This window comes from Drosophila rhopaloa, unplaced genomic scaffold (assembly GCF_018152115.1).
Source record: "Drosophila rhopaloa isolate 14029-0021.01 unplaced genomic scaffold, ASM1815211v1 contig_3, whole genome shotgun sequence".
NCBI lineage: Eukaryota > Metazoa > Arthropoda > Insecta > Diptera > Drosophilidae > Drosophila > Drosophila rhopaloa.
Window position 1 is genome coordinate 18,419,970 of NW_025335123.1, and position 24,687 is coordinate 18,444,656.

General features: G+C 46.8%; 7 protein-coding genes across 8 annotated transcripts; 2 read left to right on the forward strand and 5 right to left on the reverse strand.

Moving 5' to 3' along the window:
- Positions 1-351: 351 nt before the first annotated feature.
- Positions 352-1,077, reverse strand: LOC108039268 (protein CutA homolog). Its single transcript, XM_017116196.1, has one exon. It carries the CDS (start codon positions 994-996, stop codon positions 409-411), a length of 588 nt encoding a protein of 195 aa, XP_016971685.1. The 5' UTR covers positions 997-1,077; the 3' UTR covers positions 352-408.
- Positions 1,078-1,526: 449 nt separating this feature from the next.
- Positions 1,527-10,149, forward strand: LOC108039270 (putative vitellogenin receptor). 2 transcript variants are annotated; one of them, XM_017116199.2, is made up of 6 exons: positions 1,527-2,087; positions 2,796-3,209; positions 4,103-6,652; positions 7,284-9,399; positions 9,464-9,700; positions 9,766-10,149. In XM_017116199.2, the coding sequence occupies exons 1-6, from the start codon at positions 1,703-1,705 to the stop codon at positions 9,932-9,934; spliced, it is 5,871 nt and encodes a 1,956-aa protein (XP_016971688.1). In that variant the 5' UTR covers positions 1,527-1,702; the 3' UTR covers positions 9,935-10,149. The 2 variants fall into 2 exon arrangements, with proteins under 2 accessions (XP_016971688.1, XP_016971687.1); XM_017116198.2 differs by having other exon boundaries at positions 7,284-9,700.
- Positions 10,150-11,920: 1,771 nt separating this feature from the next.
- On the forward strand, positions 11,921-12,800 carry LOC108039269 (prisilkin-39). Its single transcript, XM_017116197.2, has 2 exons — positions 11,921-11,996; positions 12,366-12,800. The coding sequence occupies exons 1-2, from the start codon at positions 11,994-11,996 to the stop codon at positions 12,729-12,731; spliced, it is 369 nt and encodes a 122-aa protein (XP_016971686.1). The 5' UTR covers positions 11,921-11,993; the 3' UTR covers positions 12,732-12,800.
- Positions 12,801-13,426: 626 nt separating this feature from the next.
- LOC108039273 (endochitinase A) lies at positions 13,427-14,710 on the reverse strand. Its single transcript, XM_017116202.1, has 2 exons — positions 14,646-14,710; positions 13,427-14,589 (listed from the first exon to the last, which is right to left on the reverse strand). The coding sequence occupies exons 1-2, from the start codon at positions 14,646-14,648 to the stop codon at positions 13,438-13,440; spliced, it is 1,155 nt and encodes a 384-aa protein (XP_016971691.1). The 5' UTR covers positions 14,649-14,710; the 3' UTR covers positions 13,427-13,437.
- A 2,279-nt stretch (positions 14,711-16,989) lies between these two features.
- On the reverse strand, positions 16,990-17,355 carry LOC108039265. Its single transcript, XM_017116193.1, has one exon. The coding sequence runs from the start codon at positions 17,353-17,355 to the stop codon at positions 16,990-16,992; it is 366 nt and encodes a 121-aa protein (XP_016971682.1).
- Positions 17,356-18,862: 1,507 nt separating this feature from the next.
- On the reverse strand, positions 18,863-20,153 carry LOC108039266 (pupal cuticle protein G1A). Its single transcript, XM_017116194.2, has 2 exons — positions 20,136-20,153; positions 18,863-20,029 (listed from the first exon to the last, which is right to left on the reverse strand). The coding sequence occupies exons 1-2, from the start codon at positions 20,136-20,138 to the stop codon at positions 18,950-18,952; spliced, it is 1,083 nt and encodes a 360-aa protein (XP_016971683.2). The 5' UTR covers positions 20,139-20,153; the 3' UTR covers positions 18,863-18,949.
- Positions 20,154-21,539: 1,386 nt separating this feature from the next.
- Positions 21,540-23,928, reverse strand: LOC123036933 (calphotin). The gene is made up of 2 exons (XM_044461204.1): positions 23,881-23,928; positions 21,540-23,776 (listed from the first exon to the last, which is right to left on the reverse strand). The coding sequence occupies exons 1-2, from the start codon at positions 23,881-23,883 to the stop codon at positions 21,740-21,742; spliced, it is 2,040 nt and encodes a 679-aa protein (XP_044317139.1). The 5' UTR covers positions 23,884-23,928; the 3' UTR covers positions 21,540-21,739.
- Positions 23,929-24,687: the final 759 nt, after the last annotated feature.

A 24,687-nucleotide genomic window follows, 5' to 3' on the forward strand; every position in this document is an offset into this window, starting at 1 on the left:
CACTTATGGCGTGCATACACGTTTCATTTAATATTATATAGTTTTGTAGCTGAGAGCTGTTTTATCAACCCCCTTTCGGTAGACATAAAGTTAAAGTTATTTGTAACATTTTACAAAATTCATAAGTAATCTGCTGGGCAGAACTTCCAAAAGTCTGATATGGTTAAATGTGAAAATCTGTTGCGATGGACTCTGCTTAATGTTTAAAGGATGATTTTCTGTTTAAAATGCGGCGACTAGTTTTAAGAAAGAGCATGCCGGACTGCTAAATAATGGAGTGTATAAATTGAAAACTACTGGCAACTCCAGGAGTTGGCGCCCTTGGAAAGCTTCAAAAAATAAAAAAGAACGTTACTGAATTCAGTGAACATTTATTTGCATTAAATACATTATACATTCTGTATAGTCCTAGTCCTGGTTGTAAGCCGCCTGTTCCGGCACCGTCTGTGCGATCCAATCGAGATACGGTGGATTGCCATTCTGGATGGGCAGCGAAATGACTTCCGCGACGCTGTACGGATGATTCTCGCGGACGAACTTGCTCAGCTCATCGATGCGACTGGTGCGCGTCTTGACCATCAGCAGGCACTCGCTGTCCTCGTTGACCTTGCCCTCCCACAGGTAGATGGACTCGATCTGGGGCACGATGTTGACGCAGGCCGCCAGCTTCCGCTCGATGATGCTGCGCGCCAGTTTCCTAGCCGTTTCCCGATCCGGTGTGGTCACAAAGGCCACCGAACTGCTGCCCGCTTGGTAGGATTCCCCTTCTGCTGGTGATTCACCCGCTTTGTCGCTCATCTTGGAAATGCAACTGGAACTGGACGGCGGGACACTGGAAGAGAAGCACCTTTCCCGACTGAAGGCGGTGCATGAACTGGTCGTGGCAATCGTCGGTCGAATTGTGACGGCGGCGATGCTGGAAACGATCAACAGGTCGCGCGCAAGCAGCCAGCGAAAGGGCAAGAACCTTGCACAGATCCGATATTGCATTAACATGCACTTTGCACGGCACAGTAATAATAATCCCAAGTTCGGTGCAAATGGCAGATAGCAATAACAAAACAATAACCGGCTACAGCGTTGCCAGATTGCTCCACATTGCTTGCCGCCTGAGAGGTGCTCACAGTTTAGCCATTTTCAAGCCAAATCAGACAAATTAAGGCCCCAAACACGAGCCAACTTCTCATCTGAAGTTTAGGGAGCGTTACAGATTAATGGTTACGTTAAATTCAGATTTTAAAAGCAAAAGTGATTTAACAGATATCATACAAGACATTCACATATGTTCGCTACGTTTGAAATTCTCATAAAAAAGTAAATATGTTTTAATTTTTCTATGACGGATAACACGGTTTCTTATTCCTCGTAAACAGTGTAGGCAATTGTTTTCCAAAAATAATTCGATTTAAAAAGGATCAGGTAAAAAAAGTAACCATTTTCAGTAACCATTTCCAGTCTAGTGATAGGTGTCTTAGCTTATTGGTGTCTTTCGCCTAATGGCCTCTGGTCACATAATTTTAACGGCGCTTTTCCAGTGCCCGCCAATTGACCTGATCCCATCCGCGGGAACTCCATACTCGTTCAATTCGCTTTCAGCTTTTCAAGCTGCAAGCCGTACTTTTACTTGTTGCTGTTCCCGTTTCAAATCACATTTTTCCGTCTGAATTGTTAATTGTCGATAAAATTGTGTGTTTTGTGTTGAATGTTCCTGGCCGAGCACCAGCTGCCCCCCAGTGAGACACGGATCCGGTCAGAGAGCCAGAAGATGACCGCCGGCCGGCGAGGCCTCAACCTAACCTCGCAGACACGCGCTCGCCCTTCAAGTGGAGCCCATGATCCAGGAATTGGCAACCACCGAAACCGGATGGATCCAAACGATGGACTCGCATCTCTTCGAACTGTGGCGCGCCACGTGGCTATCGCGCTGCTCCTGCTCGTAATCCTAAACGGTGTGACTGCGGCCCTCCCTCCGAAGTGCAAAGTGGGAAATGGAGAGTTCCAGTGCAAGGACGGCGGCTGCATCTTACAAGCGAAGATGTGCGACGGACACGGCGACTGCAAGGACGGCTCGGATGAATTGGACTGCGGTGAGCGAGGGCAAAATGTTAATAAACAAGACAAGGGATGCGTAAGGTCAGAGAGCCCCCATATGAATATTCCTTTTATGCCGTGGGACAGTGGACAGTGGAGGTTATCCTTTAATGTGAGGCGATGCTAATCCCTGCGAGGTTCAGGCATCATATCGAAAAGGAAATTGACAAGAACTCTACATATAGTAGTTTTTCACTAACAAATATATTACATTTTAATACTGTAACGGAATCCATTTGAATGAGCATGGTTAAGCGATCCCCACCAGAATTCGGCTCTAAAACGGAAAGAAATCCGACATATATATATACTCTAACAATATTGTACTTTTCCTGCATGTAATAAACTAACAAGTTCAATTGAACCAAATCTTTTTTTTTATAAAATTGAAATACGGAGGGTGTGGGCCAATCCCGGAGTGATTTTGCGATTAAAAATGAGAAAGAAACTCAAGTTTTAAATTCTTTCCATATTTTGAATTTCCATATCTAAAAAAAAGTTAACCAATGAAGGGACCATACCATAATCACAACCTCTACTATTTTGAAACCATTTAATTATTAATATTTAATACCCAACACACGCAATCAAATTAAAATAGGCTTTGCAAGGGGGATTTCATCCTAGATTTAAGTCGATTTTGATGCATTTATAACTGCGGTAAACCGAACCCAACCTTATAAATCTCCAATCCCGATATCCAGACTACCGAATGTGCCGAGCGCCACATTGGTTCCCGTGTGCCCAGCCACACGGAGCCTGCCTGGCAGCGGAACTAATGTGCAACGGCATCTCCAACTGCCCCGGCGGCGAGGACGAGCTGAACTGCCCGGTCCGCTCCGGGTTCCGATTTGGGGACACCCACCGCAAGCGCAACTGCAGCGATTACGAGTTTATGTGCCAGCAGGATCGCACCTGCATCCCGGCCGAGTTCATGTGCGACGGACGGCCGGAGTGTGCGGACAAGTCGGACGAGGTGGCCGGGTGCACGCAAGCGGCGGCCAACTGCTCCTCCTCTGAGGGCTACCTCTGCGCCAACGGACGTTGCCTGCGCCGGACACAGTGGCTCTGCGATGGCGTCGACGACTGCGGCGATGGAAGCGACGAAAGAGGATGCGGTGAGTCACAGTTCCCAAATTGAATTTATTTTCCCAAGTCGTCCTAATTGAGTTGTGGTTCGATTCTCTAAAAATCTGTATACAATTTTTTTAATTTAACGTTGATCAAATTTTTGACCCATTTTCATGTTAATTTCTAAGTTTCCGATGATGTGTCAAATAGTGACCCTCAATTGGAGTTCTGAACTCCATAACTTCCCTAAATTTAATCCGATTCCAAAGTGGCATACCTCTAAAGACTTGTGGTTGGATCCTCTAAAAATCTGCATTCAAAATTTTCATTTTAACGTTGATCAAATTTTTGACCCATTTTCATGTTAGTTATTTCTAAGTTTCCGATGATGTGTCAAATAGTGACCCTCAATTGGACTTCTGAACTCCAAACTTCCCCAAATTTAATCCGATTTTAAATTGGCATACCTCTAAAGACTTGTCGTTCGACACTTTAAAAATCTGCATCCAAATTTTTTATATTAACGTTGATCTAATTTTTAACCCATTTTCATGTAAGTTATTTCTAAGTTTCCTATGATGTGTCAAATGGAGACCCTATAAATTCAGGAAATTTAATCCGATTTTAAAGTGCAATACCTCTTAAGACTTTGGTTTGATTCTCTAAAAATCTCTGTGCAAGTTTTTTTTTAACGTTAATGAATTTGTTGGCCCAATTTCATGTTAGTTATAATTATAATAACGCAGTGAACGGCACATTTTCGACCCTATAAATTGTCTGTCGATCTAGCCATGTTCGTCTGCCCGTCAAATGTTTTAAATTTAAAGCTACAATTAATATTTAAAGGGAACATAAAACTTTAATTAAATTAATGAAAATTATTCCTATAAAGCCCGGAAAAATGTGATTAAACCACCTATCAAACTATTCTTCCGTTTAGCTAACCTGTGCCAACCCCAGATGGGCAAATTCCTGTGCCGTGACCGCGAATCCTGCCTGCCCCTGAGCCAAGTGTGCGATGGCCACAGCGACTGTTCCGACGGCAGCGATGAGTCGGAAAGCTGCCACTCCAAGCCGGACTGCGAGGCCAAGAAGTGTGCGCCTGGGGCCGAGTGCCACATGATGCCGGCCGGAGGAGCCGAGTGCCACTGTCCGGCGGGATTCCGGCGGGCCAAGTTTGAGGACAGGTGCGTGGACATTGACGAGTGCCAGGAGCGAGATGATCTGTGTAGCCAGGGATGCGAAAACACGTCGGGAGGATATCGATGCCTCTGCGATGAGGGCTATCTGCTGGCCAACGATAATCGCACCTGTCGCGCCATCATTCACGACTCCGCGGATCAGCAGCCCCTCCTACTGTACACCACCCAGATGACCGTGATGGGAATGCACCTGCACGAGGACAACGTACGCAACCATGTCTATCAGGTGGCCGGAAATCTGAGCAAGGTGATTGGCGTGGCCTACGACGGCAGCCATATCTACTGGACCAACATCCAGAACGAGGGGGAAAGCATTGTGAAGGCCAGCGGCGATGGTTCGCATGCGGAGATCCTACTGACCTCCGGCCTGGACGCCCCGGAAGACCTGGCCGTGGACTGGCTTACTCAGAACATCTACTTTTCGGACAACATAATGCGGCACATAGCCGTCTGCTCGAACGATGGCCTCAACTGTGTCGTGCTGGTCACCCAGGATGTTCATCAGCCGCGATCCTTGGCGCTGTGGCCACAGCGGGGTTTGATGTTCTGGACGGATTGGGGTGCTAAGCCCATGATAGCCCGTGCCTCCATGGATGGCACTCGATCCCGACCGATTGTTAGCGACAATATCCATTGGCCCAATGGCATTGCGTTGGATATGCACCAGCAAAGGATCTACTGGGTGGATGCCAAGCTAGGGAGTGTCCAAACGGTGCGTCCCGACGGCACAGGACGACGTACGGTGCTGGACGGGATGCTGAAGCATCCGTATGGCCTGGCCATATTCGAGGATCAGCTGTATTGGTCGGACTGGGCCACGAAGAGCGTGCACGCGTGCCACAAGTTCTCCGGCAAGGGTCACCGTATCCTGGCGAAGGACCGCACCATCTATGCCGTCCACATCTACCATCCGGCCAAGCAGCCGGATTCCATTCATGGCTGTGCAAAGGCCAGGTGCTCGCACATGTGCCTCCTCGCCGAACCGGAAGTAGGTGGCCACAGTTGCGCCTGTCCGGATGGGATGCGACTGGCGCCGGATCAGCAGCGCTGCACCCTGACGGAGAAGCGCCAGCGGCTGTTTGTGGGCCTGGGACAGGTGCTGCTGGAGATCGAGCACACCGCCTTCGGGCGCCATGTGGTGAGCAAGTCGCACACGCTGCCCTGCGCCATCAACGAAATGGTCTACAACCGGATCAACGGCAGCCTCATCATAGCCGACAATGACCAGCGATTGATCCTGGAGTTTCAGCCAGAGCAGCAGGAGACCAGCGTCCTGGTGCGCTCCAATCTGGGCAACGTGAGTGCCCTGGCCTTGGACCATCTCAGCCTAAATCTGTACTGGGCGGACGTGGAGCGCGGTGTCATCGAGCTGCTCTCCCTGCAGACGGGCCATCGCGCCCTCATTCGCTTCTTCCCGGGCCAGGAGGTGCCCATCGGACTCAGTGTCATGCCCGCGGAGGGCTATCTGTATGTGGTGCTCAAGGCCAGGCGGCACAGCCACATCGACAGGATACCGCTGAGCGGAAGGGGCGAGCAGGTGCACGTCTTCGAGGACGATCTGGGCGATGATGACATCAAGTTGACAGCCGACCACGATACCCACACGCTCTTCTGGTCGGACAGCGACCTGGGCAGGATTAGCTACTCGGACTACCGACAGCCGCACGGCCAAACCTTCCGAGGCAAGCTGAGGCGACCGTACAGTTTGGCCCTGGTGCAGCAGGATCTGTTCTGGAGCGAGTTGGGCTCCCCGGGCGTTTACTGGACGCACAAGAGCAACATGGGTCCGCGGAAGAGGATCGACATCGAGGCTAAGGGTGATCCCGGTGCCATCCTGCCTTTCGTGCCCATTGCCGCGCCCGCCCGAATTCCGCTGGCCGCCAGTGCGCCGGTCAGCCGGGAAACGCATCCCTGCCAGCACCTGAACGGCGGCTGCTCGCACATCTGCGTCGGTGAGGGTCCCTTCCACGCCGTCTGCTTGTGTCCGCCCGGATTCGTCTACCGGGACGCGGGCAATCGCACCTGCCTGGAGGCCCTGGACTGCGAGTTCCGGTGCCGCAGCGGCGAGTGCCTCACAATGGCCCATCGCTGCAACGGGCGACGTGACTGCGTGGACGACTCGGACGAGATGGACTGCGACGAGGAGCACCGACGCAAGCCGAAGGTCCTCTGCTCGCCCAGGCAGTTCCCCTGCCACAGCGGGGATCAGTGCGTGGACAAGCAGCAACGCTGCGATGAGCACAAGGACTGCCACGACAACTCGGATGAGCAGCACTGCGAAAAGTTTGGTAAGCGAATCCCGAAACACCTGAGTGATTGTGTCCACGCCGATCACTCCAAGCGGGAGTGGAACGTACACTTGGTATTTGTTTGCCGGAAAAAATTATACGGTAAAAGCACATTTTAAATTAAAATTCATTATCAGAAATTGCTATACAACACATGTATGAGCTTACCCAAAGTTTAGCTTCCAAATTGCATGTTATATAATTGTACGATTGATCTCATCATGACTGAAATTTGATGATAAATATTTAGTTAGACGAGAGAAAAAGGTAGGAAAATAATAATCAAATTACATTAGTTTTGAATGTTTGAAGAGTTTGACCTTTTAAATTAGGTATTAAAATAAACTCTCTTGCAATTATTTTATTCTTAAAGCAGCAATCCTTAACCTACTTAACTTAAAATTAGATTTGATAGCTATATTTCTATACTTACCGTTTATTTCCTTATTACAAGGAACTCCTTTATTGAACGGGAATGTTTGTACCCTACCAAGAAAATATAAAAAAGTTAGATTTCCTTTAAAAATTATGAGGATTTTATTACTGTAAATCTGGTACAGGGGTACTTGCTGATATCACAGGCCAACCAATACCTCTTCTAAACCACTCCCCTTTAATTTCATCCACCCAGACAAGACGAAGAAGTGCCATGTCCACCAGCACGCGTGCGACAACGGCAAGTGCGTGGACTCGAGCCTGGTGTGCGATGGAACCAACGACTGCGGCGACAACTCCGACGAGGCCATGTGCGAGGCGCCCTCGGGATGTGAGCCGGGGATGTTCCAGTGCAGCAGCGGGTCCTGCATCGCGGGCAGCTGGGAGTGCGACGGACGGATCGACTGCAGCGACGGGTCGGACGAGCACGACAAGTGCGGCCACCGCAGCTGTCCGCCGGACATGCACCGCTGCCTACTAGGCCAGTGTTTGGACCGGAGTCTGGTGTGCGATGGCCACAACGACTGCGGCGACAGATCGGACGAGCTGAACTGCGGACCGGGATCCACGGCGTCCAATATAACCTGCGCCGATGAGCAGTTCCAGTGCTCGAGCAATCAGAAGCTCTGCCTGCCATCTGTCGCAAGGTGCAACGGCACGGCCGAGTGTCCCCGTGGCGAGGATGAGGCCGACTGCGGCGAGATGTGCAGCATCTCCGAGTTCAAGTGCCGCTCCGGACAGCAGTGCATCCGGCGGGAGTTCCGCTGCGACGGGGAGAAGGACTGCGGCGACGGCAGCGACGAGCTGAGTTGCGAGCAGGAGAAGGCCAATCACAATCGCAACCAGAGCCAGATTCAGCCCTGGAGCACTTCGGGACGGGCCTGCCGGCCAGATCTCTACGACTGCCACGACGGCGAGTGTGTGGACATGTCGCGGGTGTGCAACAGTTTCCCGGACTGTGCCAACGGCCGTGACGAGGGTCCGCAGTGCGCCACTGCCTGTCGATCCGCGTCTGGTCGCAAGATGTGCCAGCACAAGTGCCGGGCCACGCCAGCCGGCGCCGTGTGCTCCTGCTTCGAGGGCTATCGCCTGGACGCAGATCAGTCGAGCTGTATGGACATTGACGAGTGCCAGGAGCAGCAGCCATGCGCCCAGCTGTGCGAGAACACGCTGGGTGGCTATCAGTGCCAGTGCCATCCGGACTTCATGCTCCGCCAGGATCGTATCAGTTGCAAGAGCCTTCGATCCGGCGCCACGCTGCTCTTCACCAGCTTTAACGAAGTGCGGAACATGAGCGAGCAGCCGGTAATGTTGTCGGTTGCCTGGTCAGCGAATGACTCACGGATCGCCGGCTTCGATGTGGACATGCAGCGGCAGATGAGTTACTTCTCCTCCGACGAAGAGGATGTGCTCTATCAGTTCGATATGCGCAAGAAGTTGGTCGTGCGCGCCTTGGGTCTGCCAGCACCCACGAAAGTCTCCCTGGACTGGGTCACCGGCAATGTGTATGTGCTGAGTGGAGCGCAGGAGATCCATGCCTGCAGCTTCGAGGCGCGCATTTGCGGCAGGATAATGCAAGTGAAGAGTCCCAAGCATCTGAAACACCTTTCTGTGGATGGCTACCATTCCAAGATCTTCTACATAGCGATACGCACGGAGGGCTTTGGCCAGACCAGCTCGGAGATTCACATGGCCAGGCTGGATGGCAGTCGCCGGGATATGCTCCTGCAGAGGAGCGAGAGCTATATGACAGTTCTGACCACCGATCCCCACCAGCAGCTGCTGTACTTCGTGGACCTGCACAAACGCACCCTAGAGCGGATCAGCTATAGGTTTAAGTCGCTGGGACCACAACGCAGACCGGAGATAATGCTGCAGAAGTCCAATGCCCTGATGCATCCCTCTGGCTTGAGTATGTTCGAGAATAATGCCTTCATCGTGAATCTGGGCTCCATTGAAGCGGTGCAGTGTGCGATGTACGGATCCCGGGCCTGCAAGAAAATCAATCTGAATGTGCTGAACGCGCAGGACATTGTGGTGGCCGGCAGATCCCGTCAGCCGCTGAAGGACTCGTACCCCTGCCTGCATGCCCACTGCCATGGGCTGTGCCTGCAGGGGGACTACGGATACGAGTGCATGTGCGGCAGCATGGTAGTGGCCGAGGGCGAACGGTGTCCCCATGGCTCCGGCAGCGAGGTGACCGTGGGCACCCAGGGCAACAGCCTAGAGCTGCAGCAGCAGCTCCAGACGGGCAGCCACTGGCTGATGGCGCTCCTCGTACTGGCCGTTGGATCACTGGTCGCCGGATTGGGGTACATGTACTATCAGTACCGGCAGCGCGGCCACACGGATCTCAACATTAACATGCATTTCCAGAATCCGCTGGCGACGCTCGGCGGCACCAAAGAGTTCCTGGAGCACGAGCGTTCCGAGGCCGGAGTTGGGTTCGCCCCGGGATCGGGTACGGGCTCCAGCCGGGGCAGCAACGACACGTTCACCACCACCAGCGCCTCGTCCTCGTTCGTGCCGACTGCACTACAGCGATTCCTGCGACCAGGAAGGCAGTCGTCCAGCGATCCGATGGCTCAGGAATTACTTCTCGAGAGCCCCAGAGTGAGTAGTAGTGGTAGTAGAGATCACCAATGATTACCAATGATAACCTTACCTCCGCCCAACAGGAAAACAGCCTACACTCGCTGGACGGAGGACGGCAAGGAGGCGGAGGCAGTCGGCAGGTCCCGGACATACTGGTGGCAGATATTGACGACGATGCCGCCAATTCAGCTGGACAATTCGGCGGAAGTCACGCCAGCAATAATGCGAATGCACGAATTGTGCCGTAAATGAGGGACAACCCCATCCGGATCAGTTATTTGTCAGTTATAGTTGTTAAGTGTTAGTCGGTCTTGTTATCACTCAATGTATTTATTATAGCGTTGTAATTAATATCGTATTTATATGTTAATCGGTGATTGGTACTGCTTTTTATGCTGATATATTTTTCAAACATGGCTAAATAATAAGAAGTTAAACAAACTAAAATTAAAGTGTTCTAATTATTATCTTATATATTTTATTCCTCAAAAATTGGCATATACTAAGAAAGTAAACAAAGAAAAATTCTTTTAAGCCTGAAACAGGAGGATGTGTATTTGATTGCTTGAAAAATATGACAATAAATTATCAATGTTATTTGGTCATATAAAAAAGTCTATGAGACTGATCATATTTTACTTGTTGTTCTATTTTGGTTTTAGAAAAATGTTTTTTTAACCTCTTGAGAATTATTTTAGAAATTAACGAAGAGGTTGAAAATTATAAGAAAAAGCCCAGTTAAGTTTGACCAATTTTTCTGAGTGTAATCCAAATATTTAACCCGAGTGGCAACGCTCAACTGTCCGCGCACTACATATTTAAATTTGAAAGAGCCGACCATCAAATATCAAATCACTACACACTGGAGTATCGCAAAAGGATTGCACCAAATACAGAGTGATTAATTAGCTGGCCATGATGTCAGCGGTGTCTAGAAATCGCGAACCTCGGGCCAAAATTACTGCAGTGGGAAACCGCGGGATCCCAGACAGAAACAGAAACAGAAACATCTGCCCGTTCGGATGACGATCGCAATGACGGTGACCCATTGCAACAATTAATAACGGTTATGCCGCGAGATTTATGAGCGACGACATATAAACAAGACCAAAGCGCTTTAGCCGTCGACCGCGAAATGTCATAAAAAATGTAGAGACAAACCCGAACTTGGCTGAGCTTAGAAACCGAAACCAGAAGAGCACTCACAAATTGTATAATTAAGGAAAAGAGCGAGTGCGACTTCACACGCCGTAGGGGGCGTGCCGCACTCGTAAAAACAAAACTAACGCAAGCCAAACCCAAACCTGGGAATACACTGGAAGAAAACGATGGAGGGGAAGTGGTGTTTCATAAAAGAAGCGATCTGTACAATAAAAACACAGACTTAGACCCAAAAGTCACGATGCATGCATTTTAAAGCGTAAAGCTGCGTTGTTTTGATGACGAAAAATTACGTATACGTATCAATATTAAGTGAAGATCTCGTCTGATTTTTTTAAGTATGTGTATCGCTTTTTCCGTTTGAGGAGTCGAACTACGCTATGTTTAATTTCATTATTTAATAAGCTTTACTATTTTTCATTTTTTATATTAATTTCCCAGTAATGACTTAGATTAAACAACCTACAAAACCAAGTTTCTCTGAACCAAAACTATGAGTATAAACATTTTAAAGGCGAAATAAATGAAGCACAGACATGTATTAAATATTTCATTTTTATAATTTTAAAAACAATTTTATAACTATTAAAATAAAAAACTTAAAATTGCATTATGTTGTTATGATTATATATATGAATAAAGTAGATTATAAAGTTTATTTACTTTACATACGCTTCAGACAAACTTGTATGCTTAGGCTGCTACTTTGGTCGGACTTAAATAATGTTTAGATGTAAATTTCTCCATGTGTATACACTCTATAAGGCACAGCTCGTCGAACGTGGTTTTTCCACGGCCAGACAATTTCGGGGCTTCTCTGCCGGATGAGTCGTGGGACATCGAACGAGCTGCGATTGCGATGACAACCGAACATGACGAACCTCCCAGAGCAGCTGGGACTGGGACTCCGCTCTTCTGTCCGGTTGCCGGCTGCCCGTTGAGTAATGGGCCCTGTCCGCCGACATGTCCGCGCCAAGGCGTTAAAATCGGTTGTAAAGTATCTGGGGTGCACACCGCGATTCGCGCTTAGAAGCGTATAAAAACTAGACCCGGCCAACGGATCAGCCACAGTTGATCGTCGGCTTCCACTCGGTGCATACAGACTTAAGAACCCTAATCCTCCCAAGAACCAAACAAACAAAATCTAAAAATGGTAAGTTTAGACAGGATCAAAACCACATATTTTAAAAAGTTAAAAAATTTAATTTAAATATTTGTCTTGAATCAAATTAGTGTTTCAGTAGGAGTTTATAAATTTAATACTTTGTTTTAATTTATTCAAGAAATATTATTACTTAAATATTACAAAATGTTGAATGAAGGAAATGTTTAAAATAACACTCAAAAATGAATGTTGGTTTCATCTATGCAATAGTTTAAATTCTAATTTCTGATTTAATTTCTTAAGTCAATGGTAAATTTATTTAGTAAGGACCTACTTATTAATTTAGCATGATTTCTGATTAGGTTATATATTGAGTTTTAAATTTCTTAGATAATCTTCCCAATTTCCTATCCGCAGAACTCTATGACCGTGCTCGCAATCCTCGCCGCCTCCTTGGTCCTCTGTGCAGGCGATGTGTCGCACCTGTCGCGCAGCTATCTGCCCCCCTTGAGTGGCGGCTACTCCTCCGGGTACTCCTCGTATCCGTCGTACTCGAGTGGATCCGGATACTACTCGGGTGGCGGCGTTGGCAGCTACGCCTCGCCCGTGGTCTCCTCCAGTTACAGGAGCTATGCGGTGCCGCAGTACACCACCTATGCCACGCCCTCTCGCACCTACTTGCCGGCGGACACTGGATACACCGGCTACTCCGGATACTCGGGCTACTCCGGCTACAATGGCCTGGACACCAAGTACGGCAGCAATGGTGGCTACGTCTACTAGGTCACCACTTTGGGAGGCCAGCAACAATGGAGCAAGCGGACATCTATATTCCTCAACATTTTTTTTTTGCCTCTGCTAAGATATTTTTTGTGCAATTTATGAATACTAAAATTTTTCAAACGCTTTATGCAGATTAACATACTTGATAGTGTTTAATTTTGATGGGTATGGTTGGCACTCCTTTTTTTTTACTGCCAAATTTCTTGAGAGCAGGGATTACATTTATCTGCTGGTCCTTAAAATATATTTTTGAACATTTTTCAAAGAATTTCAAATTCAATATTATAACATTTAAACAAGTATGCTTACCTTAAAACAATGCCTAAGATGCCTAGGTAATTTAAATGCAAACTGATAGCTTCAATAAACATTATTTACCATAAAAATTGTTTGCGGAATAAACAGGTTTTGCATTGGATCAGTGAAAGTCCAGAGACCTTTTAACTATTTCATAAAATCAATTAAAACCAGACAAGAATTAAAAAAAAACAAAAATTGAAATGCCTTACAATATTATGTTTGAATCTCAGTATGACATGTGCATTTTCAAGGGGCATTTAGGGGGCTCAATGAAAATATAGTACTGATGAAGTATGCTACAATATTTTGTTTTCTTTAATATTCTTTATTTATTATTTCGATTGATAAAAAAAAAAGTTGTCATAAAATATTGTTCAATCGTAAGTTCGTTTTTGTTGAGATCCCTTTAATGCTTCAGGCGGTATTCATAGCCTCCATTGGAAGCGTAGGAACCAGATTTGTGCCCAGATCCGAAGCCACCTCGCAGGCCAGATCCTTGAAGGGAGCCCAGGCTGGTTCCAGAGCCATATCCGTGGCTAGATCCGGTATAGCTAGAGCCATGGCTGGATCCCGATCCCGATCCCGATCCGGAGTAACTCACATGGGAGACGGCTGGGGCGGCATAGCTCTTCCTGGAAGCCACGGGCGCCGAGTAGGAGACATGGGAAGCTGCAGCAGCTGGTGCGGAGTAGGATGATCCATGGGAAACGGCTTGTGCGGAGTAAGATGATCCATGGGATACGGCTGGAGCAGAGTAGGAAGATCCATGGGATACGGCTGGAGCAGAGTAGGATGATACACGGGAGACGGCTGGAGCGGAGTAGGAAGATCCATGAGAAATGGCTGGAGCGGAGTAAGATGACACACGGGAAACAGCTGGAGCGGAGTAAGATGATCCATGGGAAATGGATGGTGCGGAGTAGGAAGATCCATGGGATGATCCCACGGAGCTATAGCTGGTCTGGGATGCAGCCGGAGCCAGATATTGCCTGGAAGGAGCAGCCACCGGAGCGGAGTAGCTCGTATGGGAGGCAGCTGGAGCGGAATAGGAGCCATGGGAACTGCCGGCCGAGGAGTACGATCCATGGGACACGGCTGGAGCAGCATAGCTCTTGTGGGAAACCGCGGGAGCGGCGGACACAATGCTATGGGACACTGCAGCCGGAGCTATGTATTTCCTGGAGGGCACGGCGGCCACTGGAGCGGAGTAGCTGGTGTGGGAGGCGGAGGAGTAGGATCCTAGGGAGGCAGCTGGAGCGGAGTACGATGCATGGGAAACAGCTGGAGCGGAGTACGATGCATGCGAAACAGCTGGAGTGGAGTAGGAGGAGCCTGCCGAGCTGTAGCTACCGTGGGATGCGGCTGGAGCCACGTACTGCCTGGCAGAAGCTGCCTTTCGGACAAAGGTGGCCGCTGGAGCGGCATAGGATCCCGAGGAGCTGGAGGCCGCTGCACTGTACCCACTCTGGGCACCCACCTGGGGCGGCAGATAGGAGTTGCTCAAGGGGGTGGCCCATCCCACCGAGGCCAAGGCCAAAATCACAATAGCGAAGGAGCGCTGCAAAGAATGGAGACATGTAAATCCCCGAATTAAGACCAGGGAAGTACACTTACCATCTTAGTGGATTCTCTCAGTTTTTCTTAATCGTTTCTAGCTGCTGTTCCAGCGTTGGGGCAAGTGGAACTGATGCCGCTGAAGCCGTGAGCCGACACTTTTATAGGAGACCCCGAACAATGGCTGTGCAGGTGAGTACAAATCTTCCAATCCCCCAAAGACACACACACAAAAAATCAAAAAATAAAAAAAAAAAACAGAACTGAAGCGCAAAAAATAAAGCGATACTATTAGAACGCAATGGAATGGGGCGGCAAGAGATTTTGTTGTCTTCTTCTGGTGTTGATGATGATCATAGTTTCGGTGGCCGATGTTGGTTCAACGCACACTGGGCTACATCATAATACTTCAGATGTAGTACTTAAAATAAACTGCTTAACTAGCTTTTATTCTCCCCCTTTTGTTAGTGCAAAATTAGTAATGCCAAAATGAAGAAAAATTAACATATTTCCCACGCTTAAATAACTCTTAAAAAAAGTAAGCAAAAATTGTAGATGAGTGTCTCGATTAAAGGATACCTGGTATGCTTAATAAAATATATTGTTTTTGGTATCAGAAGAACAAAAAGTTTCAAATTTTATTACAAGTCGGTTGGGCTTAAACGATACCAAAAATAGGTAAAACAAATTAATTTTATTTATTTAATTTTTGTGTTTTTTATTATTTTTTTTCTTCGTTTTCTGTTAAAGTCTATACACAACATAAAAATGTGTATGTAAAATAAACCCAAGAAAATAGCTACTATTCCTTTATTTTTCATGTATTTTGATTTTGTTTTTCTATCTTTTGAACTATGAAAAAAGTAAATAAAATTGTTTTGCAAACTTGCAAACCTTGCTGAACAGTGCCAATGAAGAATAGCGCGATTGGAGGATGTCGTAGACTCTATTTATTTGACCGTTTATTTTTAGCCCTGTCCATTTCGGAAGTCGCCGGGAGTAATTAATGATGCGCCGTGCCGCGGGTGAGAAGATCGCGGGTTCGTGAGCCCAGTATTCCAAGCTAATCCAATCCAATATTGGATTGGATTGGATTCGATTCGAATCGAGACAGTGCCCCCATGCACTGACAGCCCGCGTTTTAAAGCAACGATTACTCACCCCACACATTAATTATATTCCACACATATCGGGCTTAATGGTCAGGCACCTTTTCGCTTGTACCCAAGTGTTTATGTCTTTTGCGTGCGTTTATATAATTAAAAAAGAAAAAACAAAATGCTAAAAGAGAAGAGGAATTAACAACAAACAAAAAATTGCTTAAGATCCAAGAAAAAAAACAACATACAAGGGAATAATATGATTGTGGATGTTAAAAATACCCTTGTGGGTTTATATGGTCAATGCAATTTGCATAAAATTGTCAAAGTCATCGGGGGGAATTTATGGCCTTAACTGTTTAAGAAGTTAAGTTGTTATCATAAGCACTTAATTTACTACCTGTTTGCTATTGTCATAAAAGACATTTTAACAAGATCATGAGGAATATACAAAAATACATAAATATGAGTCAATACTTCGACTTTCATTAGAGGAAGATGCACTCTTAAGCTATCTATAATTCACAATTGATGAAGATAATATGACATTTATATTTTCTATAATTTGTATTTATGGTAAGAAACAAAATAACTTTGGGATAACTTTTTACTGAACGCTATCATACCTGTTTCTTATAGAGTAAAACAAGATAATAAAAGACAGTAATTAATTTTTTGCCTTAGAGGTGCGTACTTGAATATGGTGAATAGTCAGTTGGGCTTGCTTTTAAAGTTCATTGTTTACTGGGGATCGGTGGAGTGGAGTTATCTTCACGCAGATTAGAAAGTGACTTCCAATCTAAAAATCTAATTAATACACTTTTTTCTATTTTTTTAAGTGCTTTTTTAATAAGTGTGTTTTATTGTTTTTTTTTACAATTTGTGTGTGTACAATTTTGTTGTATATTTTCTTGTAAACACGACTTTTTTTTAAAAGGATCTAAACAAGCTTATATAAATATTAATCAAGTTACAAATTTTAATAAGAATATAATCGTTGTGGTTGTTTTATCGTGAACTATTATTCATCCAGTTAAAAAAATCAGGCACCAGAAAAATATTTTATTAAGGACCTTTGTGTTTTTAAAACTCTTTATTCTAGCACACAGAGTTTAAAAAATATGGCGAAAATGGAAATAAATAAATAGAACTACCACAAAACTATTAAAAATTACAAATGAAAAAAAAAAGTAGGCTTTCGCCATAATTCTAAATAATTACTTGGGTGAAATCGTAAGTAGATAACACGGCATAATATTGATTGTTATTAGTAAAAGCCCCTTTAAAATGAAAGAAGCAATGTTTTATGGTTTGGATTTGTGGGCCAGATCCTTGGCGTAGGCCACGAACAGGATGTTGTGCTTGCTGGCTACCGGTTTGCCATCGTCCTGGTCGTGTCTCACCTGCAGGATGTCCGAGTCCAGGGTGACTGTGCCCACTAATTGGCCGGGCTTCAGGTAGTAATTCTGGCCCAGCGAAGTGGGACGATGTTCGGTGATGAAGTGATACCTCATGGAGTCGTCGTCCATCTGCTGGATGACCAGATTGGGTCGCCTTGTGGTCACCATCGATTCCACTTCCATTTCCATCTCCGCATGGCCCACTGGTTGGGCGCCAGTTAAAGCAAGCAGTGCCATTGTGAAGATTATGATAAAACCCTTAATCGCCATGATTTGTGTAATGCGATGGATCCAAATCCAAATACAAATCCGAATATGTAACCCGATTCCTGCAGACAGCGATGCCTCAATGCGATTCTGAGCCCTCCAGCTGCATTCTTTTATATCCTGAGCTGCGATTCTGATTCGGAGCCTTCAGGAAGAGCTCTCTCTTTCCCCAATTCATGGCCTGATTCTTGACCGCTCTTCATCCGACATTCGCTGGCAATTTTTTTTTTCATGGCCCGCTTTGGGCATAACAAGTTTTTTGGACATTAACCCGATTTCGATTTCGCACTAAGCGATACAATTTATAAATGTATGCACGCTTATATACCTATACCGATTTTATATATTGCATTCAAAAGGCAAACAGAAATGCAAATTCGGACATACCTCCATATGGACATATATACATATATCCGTATAGGGTATAAACATAAATACACGTTGCCAGCTGCACGATCTCCATTGGATTCGTATAATTAATAAGCTATGCTCTCTTAATGGCAAATAAATGTTGACTAGACTTATTTATTTATCATTTTGCTCGATATTCGTTATTTATGACTTCTTGATTTCTTCCGTAAAAGTCTTCATCGCAATGGTTTCAGGTTTGTATAACATTTTGCTAGCACATTTTCTTTGCTTGATTTCGGGGGAAAGAGTTATAAATTGGTTGCATTATAAAGGTTTTGTTTTCAGACATTTTACCATTTTACCATTTTAATTGGCTGTGATGTTGCGATTTTATGACACTTTTATAGGATATAAAGGAGGCAAGGTGAAATGGAAGTGGCTTTTGTTTAATGGTTATGTGTTTCTTCAATAAAACCAAAAATTTAACTGTGCATTGATTGGAAGCTGTGCCATAAACATGGAAACTGCAAGATCACACGAAATTAAATGAATAACAACTATCTAATATTTATAAACATGTTATTTAAATTTGTTCTTCTGTAGGCCAAGTTCTTTAAATTATAAGTAAATAAAAAATAATACAAAATGTCTTGAAAGATATGATTTTTGACTTAGACCCTATGACTTTTTTGAAGAAAGATCTTGGATTCCCCTTTTTTTTTTTAGCTTCCTTTGTGGTAGTTTTAAAATTAAACCAGCCAAATCCAATTCACAGAAAAAGACTCTAAGCATACCATAAAATATTGAGCTATCTTTAAAAAATCAATACTTTTGTTTATTCCCGGATGTATGCAAAATCGATTAAGCCTCTTGGGAATCCCATAAATTCATGACTAATTTCTTAGAACTGGCCAAACCAGATAAAATGCTTAACTTCTTTAACAGCCAACTAGGATTGGGCAAACTAAATGAAACATGCACTGGAACAGGTTTTAAAACTAAGACCACAATCTGTTCTTAATTAAACATTTAAGCAACCAATTCCATGTATTACAATTAGTAACTTGGGGTGCTCACTTCACTTAACTTTGAATGATTCTAAATAATGTTTGTTGTTTTAACATCCTGGTCTGTTTTAGATTTAAATAAAAAGATTTTATTTGTTTTAGCACATTAGATTCGATTTATTGTAAGAAAAAAAAAGGTTTCGTCGTATGATTAGTTTTCGGTTTTTGGGATGCAGTCTCTAGTAGACGTATCCGCCGTTGGAGCCGTACACGGTGCCCGAAGATCCGGAGTAGCTGCTGACCACAGCGGGAGCGGAGTAGCTGGAGTAGGTCTTGGCCACCACGGGGGCGGTGTAGGTGGACACAGCTGGGGCGGAGTAGGTGGACACAGCTGGGGCGGAGTAGGTGGACACTGCTGGGGCGGAGTAGGTGGACACAGCTGGGGCGGAGTAGGTCTTCACCACGGCGGGAGCGGTGTAGGTCTTAGTCACCACGGGGGCAGTGTAGGTCTTAGTCACCACAGGGGCGGTGTAGGCCTTGACTGCGGGGGCGGTGTAGCTGGAGTAGGTCTTAGCCACCACGGGAGCGGTGTAGGACTTCACCACGGCGGGAGCGGTGTAGGACTTCACCACGGCGGGGGCAGTGTAGGTCTTAGCCACCACGGGGGCGGTGTAGGTCTTAGCCACCACGGGGGCGGTGTAGGACTTCACCACGGCGGGAGCGGTGTAGGTGGACACAGCGGGAGCGGAGTAGGTCTTCACAACAGCGGGGGCGGTGTAGGCCTGGGTGTAGCTGGACACAGCGGGGGCGGAGTAGGACTTGACCACTGGAGCGGTGTAGCTGGACACGGCAGGGGCGGAGTAGGTCTTCACCACGGCGGGGGCGGTGTAGGACTTCACCACAGCGGGAGCGGTGTAGGTGGACACAGCCGGAGCCGAGTAGCTGTAGGTGGAGGCAGCCGGGGCGGAGTAGGACTTGACCACGGGGGCGACGTAGCTGGCGGCGGGCTGCTCGTAGGTCTCCTCGGCGGCGGTCTCAGCGGCATAGGAAGCGGTCTCGACGGCGGCGGCGGCAGGAGCGGCATAGGACTCGCTGGTGAAGGAGGCGGCCGGGGCGGAGTAGGACTCGCTCTCGTAGGTGGTGGCCACGGCGGGGGCCTCGTAGGTCTCGGAGGCGGCGGCCACGACGGGAGCGGCCTGGTAGGACTCGTAGCTGGAGGAGGCGGCTGCCGAGTGGGGGGGCAGGTAGGTGTTGGTCAGGTGGCTGACATCGGCCGAGGCCAGGGCCAAAAGGGCAAAGGAGAGAACGGCGAAGAATTTCTAAAAAAAAATATAAAATTTCATTTAGATACAAAGATAATAAAGATAAGAGAATCCCTTTAGAGGATCTCGGGGAACAGGATCCAAGCAGAAAGCTAGAGCTTACCATGTTGCTGGGACCGAAGCTGGGAGAACACTAGTACCTTCTCCACAGCCAAACCGCCTATTTATAGTCGCCGAAAATGTCTGGCCAACTTGATACACGAATGTCAAAAGGCGCTACAAAACCAGAACAAAACGCACACCCGAAAGCCACACAAACTATATCGTCTATACTCAAAAAACCCGCCATCGAAAATAAAAGAGCCATAATAATGAAGCATTTCGTCCGCGGAGCTCATTAGTCGCCAATAATATTCCGACTTTTCCCCATTCCACTCCCCTTCCCCCTTCCCCATCCGATTCTCAGTCTGATTCTAGAGCTGAATCCAATTTTATTCGCGAATCGCAGATGATGAGGTTGATAAAAAGGGGGAAGAAATGCTATACATGAGAAATGGCAAACACGGGCCGTATGAAACTCGTTATTGAAGTCCATTCATAAGTCGGTTCCGCCACTTACTCATCCATCAAAGCAGAATCAGAGGTTAGAGCCAAGGCGATTCAATACAAAAGCCCTCGAAGAAGAGCACTGCCAGCCGAATTCTAAACAGTTACTCCATTAATCATTATCGGGGATTTACCTGAAAAGCAATAGCTTACATGGCGGGAAACCTTAGCCACAGACTAATTGTGTTTGATGGGAATCGCCCGAACTTTCAGACATCCTTGAGAAATAAACAATCACCCTATTATATATTACAAACCATTTTCTAACATATATCAGTCAGTTTTTATTCCACACAAAAGCTAAAAATATTTACAGATCAAGACTTTATATCCAGTGATCATCAATTTAAGTGTTTGCTGGGCTATTCCCATTCCAAAGTAATTAATTTCCTTATGACACTCTCTCGCCAAAGTCTACTGAACCCAGTAATCACTCCTTATTTATTCTTCCCAGAAACATCAATAAATATCAGCCGCTTAAGAATTCAATTTAGCTATTAGATGATAATGTATCTGCCTAATAATTTATTAATGTAGAAAACCGCTTTAAGGTGATTTATAATTTGGTGGCTTACCGTTTTGTGAAATTGCCATATTTCAAGTCACACATAAGAGATGGAGTTTCACGATAAGTACTGGAATTTCAAGAATTGTTCTAAATATGTGAGATTTTTTTATCACGGTATGTTTTTGTTCTTCAGAAAGCAGTTGAGGCAAAAATAATTGTTTGTTAAAAAGGTAAACATAAAATTTAGTAAAACAAACATGCTTAGAATCTTGAAAAGTATTCTCTTGCATAAATTACGAGTATTTATATACTTTCAATAGTATTTTAATTTCCCATTCTACTTTGGAATATAAAAGAAAACCATATTAAGTGAATGGTTTTCAAATCCGACTAAATAAAATAAATTTGCATGATTCTTGACTTCCTTATCAATAAAACATTCAAATGAAGGCATTTTTTTTTTTATATAACAAAAACAGTTTATTGGTTTAACAAAAATTGTATAACGATAAAAAAAAGGTGCTAGAAATTGGCTACGTAACACTAAGTTCTGATGAACCGATTGGCGATCAGCGATTGGCGATTGGCGTTCGATCCCCAACTCGATGCGAGTTCGGACCTCCGCCGGGGTCCGTTCACGGGCATCCTACATCCTAGTACAGGTATCCCCCGTTGGCGGCGTAGCTGGTTCCGATCTCAACGGGCACTGGAGCGGGAGCGGGAGCGGCCACGATCTCTGTCTTCTGGACAATGGGAATGGCAGCAGGAGCTGGGGCGGACTGGGTGTAGGTCACCTGCTGTTGCACCGCCTGTGGGGCATACTGCACAATGGGTTGGGCTGGTTGCTGGACTTGGATGGGGGCAGGTGGTGCGGGCACAAAGGATTGCTGCAGCTGCACTGGAGCGGGAGCAGGGATGGAAACCGGAGCAGGAGCAGGAGCAGGAAGAGAAATCGGAGCAGGAGCAGGAATGGAAATCGGAACAGGAGCTGGAGCAGGGATCACCACTGGAGCTGGAGCTGGAATGGACACCTGAACCGGAACTGGAGCTGGCTGAGGAGCCCGGTAGGAGTAGCCACTGTACTGCGGCTGCTGCACCACCTGTTGGATGGGTTCAGGGATCGAAATAGGAGCCGGAGCGGAGTAAGTCTGCTGAGCCACTGGAGCAGGAGCACTGTAGAATTGTTCCTGAGCAACTGGAGCGGGAGCTGGAGCGGAGTAGCTCTGCTGAACTACTGGAGCAGGAGCATTGTAGAACTGTTCCTGAACCACTGGAGCGGGAGCTGGAGCGGAGTAGGTCTGCTGAGCCACTGGAGCGGGAGCGGCGTAAGTTTGCTGAGCCACTGGAGCTTGGTGAACCACTTCCTGAACCACTGGAGCGGGAGCGGAGTAGGTCTGCTGAGCCACAGGAGCTTGTTGAACCACTTCCTGAACCACCGGAGCTGGCTGGTAGACAGGAGCCTGCTGGACCACTGGAGCTGGGTAAGAGTAGGTCTGCTGGGCAACTGGAGCAGGAGCTGGTGCAGTGTAGGTCTGTTGAACCACCTGAGGCTGCTCCTGAACCACTGGAGCTTGCTGAATAACTTCCTGAACCGCAGGGGCTTGCTGAATCACTTCTTGAACCACTGGAGCTTGCTGAACCACTGGAGCTTGCTGAACCACTGGAGCCGGAGCACTGTAGGTCTGATGAACCACCGGAGCCTGCTGAACCACCGGAGCTTGCTGAATAACCTCCTGAACCACAGGAGCGGGTGCTGAATATGTCTGCTGAGCCACAGGAGCTTGCTGAATCACTTCCTGAACCACCGGAGCCTGCTGAATAACAGGAGCTTGCTGGACCACTGGAGCTGGGTAAGAGTAAGTCTCTTGAGCAACTGGAGCTGGAACTGGAGCAGAGTATGCCTGCTGAACCACTGGAGCAGGAGCGGGAGCTGAGTAAGTCTGTTCCTGAACAACTGGAGCTGGAGCGGAGTAAGTCTGCTGAACCACAGGAGCGGGAGCAGGAGCAGAGTAGCTTTGTTGAACCACTGGAGCGGAGTAGCTCTGTTGAACCACTGGAGCAGAGTAGCTCTGCTGAACCACTGGAGCGGGAGCTGGAGCAGAGTAAGTCTGGTGCACCACCTGGTGCTGTTCATGAACGGCAGGAACCTGAACTGCAATCGGCACTGGAGCGGGGGCCGTGTAGGTGGTGGTGATGGTCTCCTGCTGTGGCTGTGGTGCAATGGTCTCAACCACTGGCTCGGGAGCGGGCACAAATTGCTGGACGGGAGTGGGTGGCAGGTAGGCGTTCCTCACCGACGTCTGGGTGGCCACAATGGGCTTGGGTGGCTCATAGATCACCTGCGGAGCTGGCTGGGAGTTCTCCACGGGAGCGGGAGCGGGAGCGGGGATGACTGCTGGAGCAGGGACAGGGGCAGGGATCGAAACGGGAGCTGGAGCACTCTGGTACTGCTGACCGCCAGATTGGATGGTGAAGCTGGCCAGTGGAATGGAGGCCTTGATGGACTCCACCTGGGCGTGGATCTGCGACTGGATGACCTGCTGGATCTGTGGCTGCACCACCTGCTGGAAACTGGGTGCGGCGGACACCTCCTTCAGGGGCAGTGGTGGCAGGTACCCTCCACCCGGACGTCCACTGACATCCACCACGACCAAGCTGATGACAGCCAGAACGACAAAGGCAAAGGATTTCTGCACGTGGGGAGGGAAAGAAGTCACAAATCACTGAGTGGTAATCACTTGAAAAAAATACATGGGCGTGGGGTGGGGGGGTTGGGGTTGAGATGGCCACTTACCATCTTCACTGGGGTCACAAACAGAGAGCTAGAGGTGCACCGAGCGAACGTAACCGATTAACTGATGACCAACTCGGAGACCCCGTCTGCATTTATAGTTGCCAGCTCTCTTTCCCCTTAATTGGTGCGATCCGCCAGATGTGGATGTTGGTAATGGGAATGCTAATGCAGATGGCCAACAATGAAATCATGCAAAACACATCTCATTTTCGGTGTGGATTATTAAATGGCCAAAACCACGACTCGTGGCCGAGTCACCAAAACACTTCGTTTGATAACAAACAGTCCAATGTAGCTAAGGCCGGTTACACATCAAATTTTAATGTGCATTTTTAATTTTCCCGAGGAATCTATTTTTTATGGTCTTAGCCTGCAAACTCTACATGGAGTCATATAAATATGCATCGTGAAATTATATAAATCTGAAACTTAACGTCTCATATTAGCTATACTCATCCTGAATTAATGTTATCTTGAACAATAAATACTTGAATTTAAGGGAGATTTATTTTGAAAACAGTAAGTATCTATAAATGATATTTTTTTTTTACAACAAAAATTAGTTTAATACAAACTAAATTTCAGCAAAGGTAAAACAAATGTAAGAATTATTTTATTCTGTATCCGTTTTTGACCCAATTGCACTTCCCTAATTGGTTGTATTCCAATTCATTACATGGACTTTTTAAAAGTAGGTGTAGCTTTTTTTCACTGTAGCTAAGATAAGCACAAGGTTTTAAAAATCAATGGGTGTGCAAAAATTGTTTAAATATTTATCAATCGGTGTGTCCATCTGGCCAATTTACA

Coding starts and splice junctions, on each gene's coding strand:
- LOC108039268 (XM_017116196.1), bottom strand. CDS start 996: ATGTTAATGCAATATCGGATCTGTGCAAGGTTCTTGCCCTTTCGCTGG.
- LOC108039270 (XM_017116198.2), top strand. CDS start 1,703: ATGTTCCTGGCCGAGCACCAGCTGCCCCCCAGTGAGACACGGATCCGG. Junction 2,088..2,795: donor CTCGGATGAATTGGACTGCG/GTGAGCGAGGGC, acceptor CCCGATATCCAG/ACTACCGAATGTGCCGAGCG. Junction 6,653..7,283: donor GCAGCACTGCGAAAAGTTTG/GTAAGCGAATCC, acceptor TCATCCACCCAG/ACAAGACGAAGAAGTGCCAT.
- LOC108039265 (XM_017116193.1), bottom strand. CDS start 17,355: ATGGCGATTAAGGGTTTTATCATAATCTTCACAATGGCACTGCTTGCT.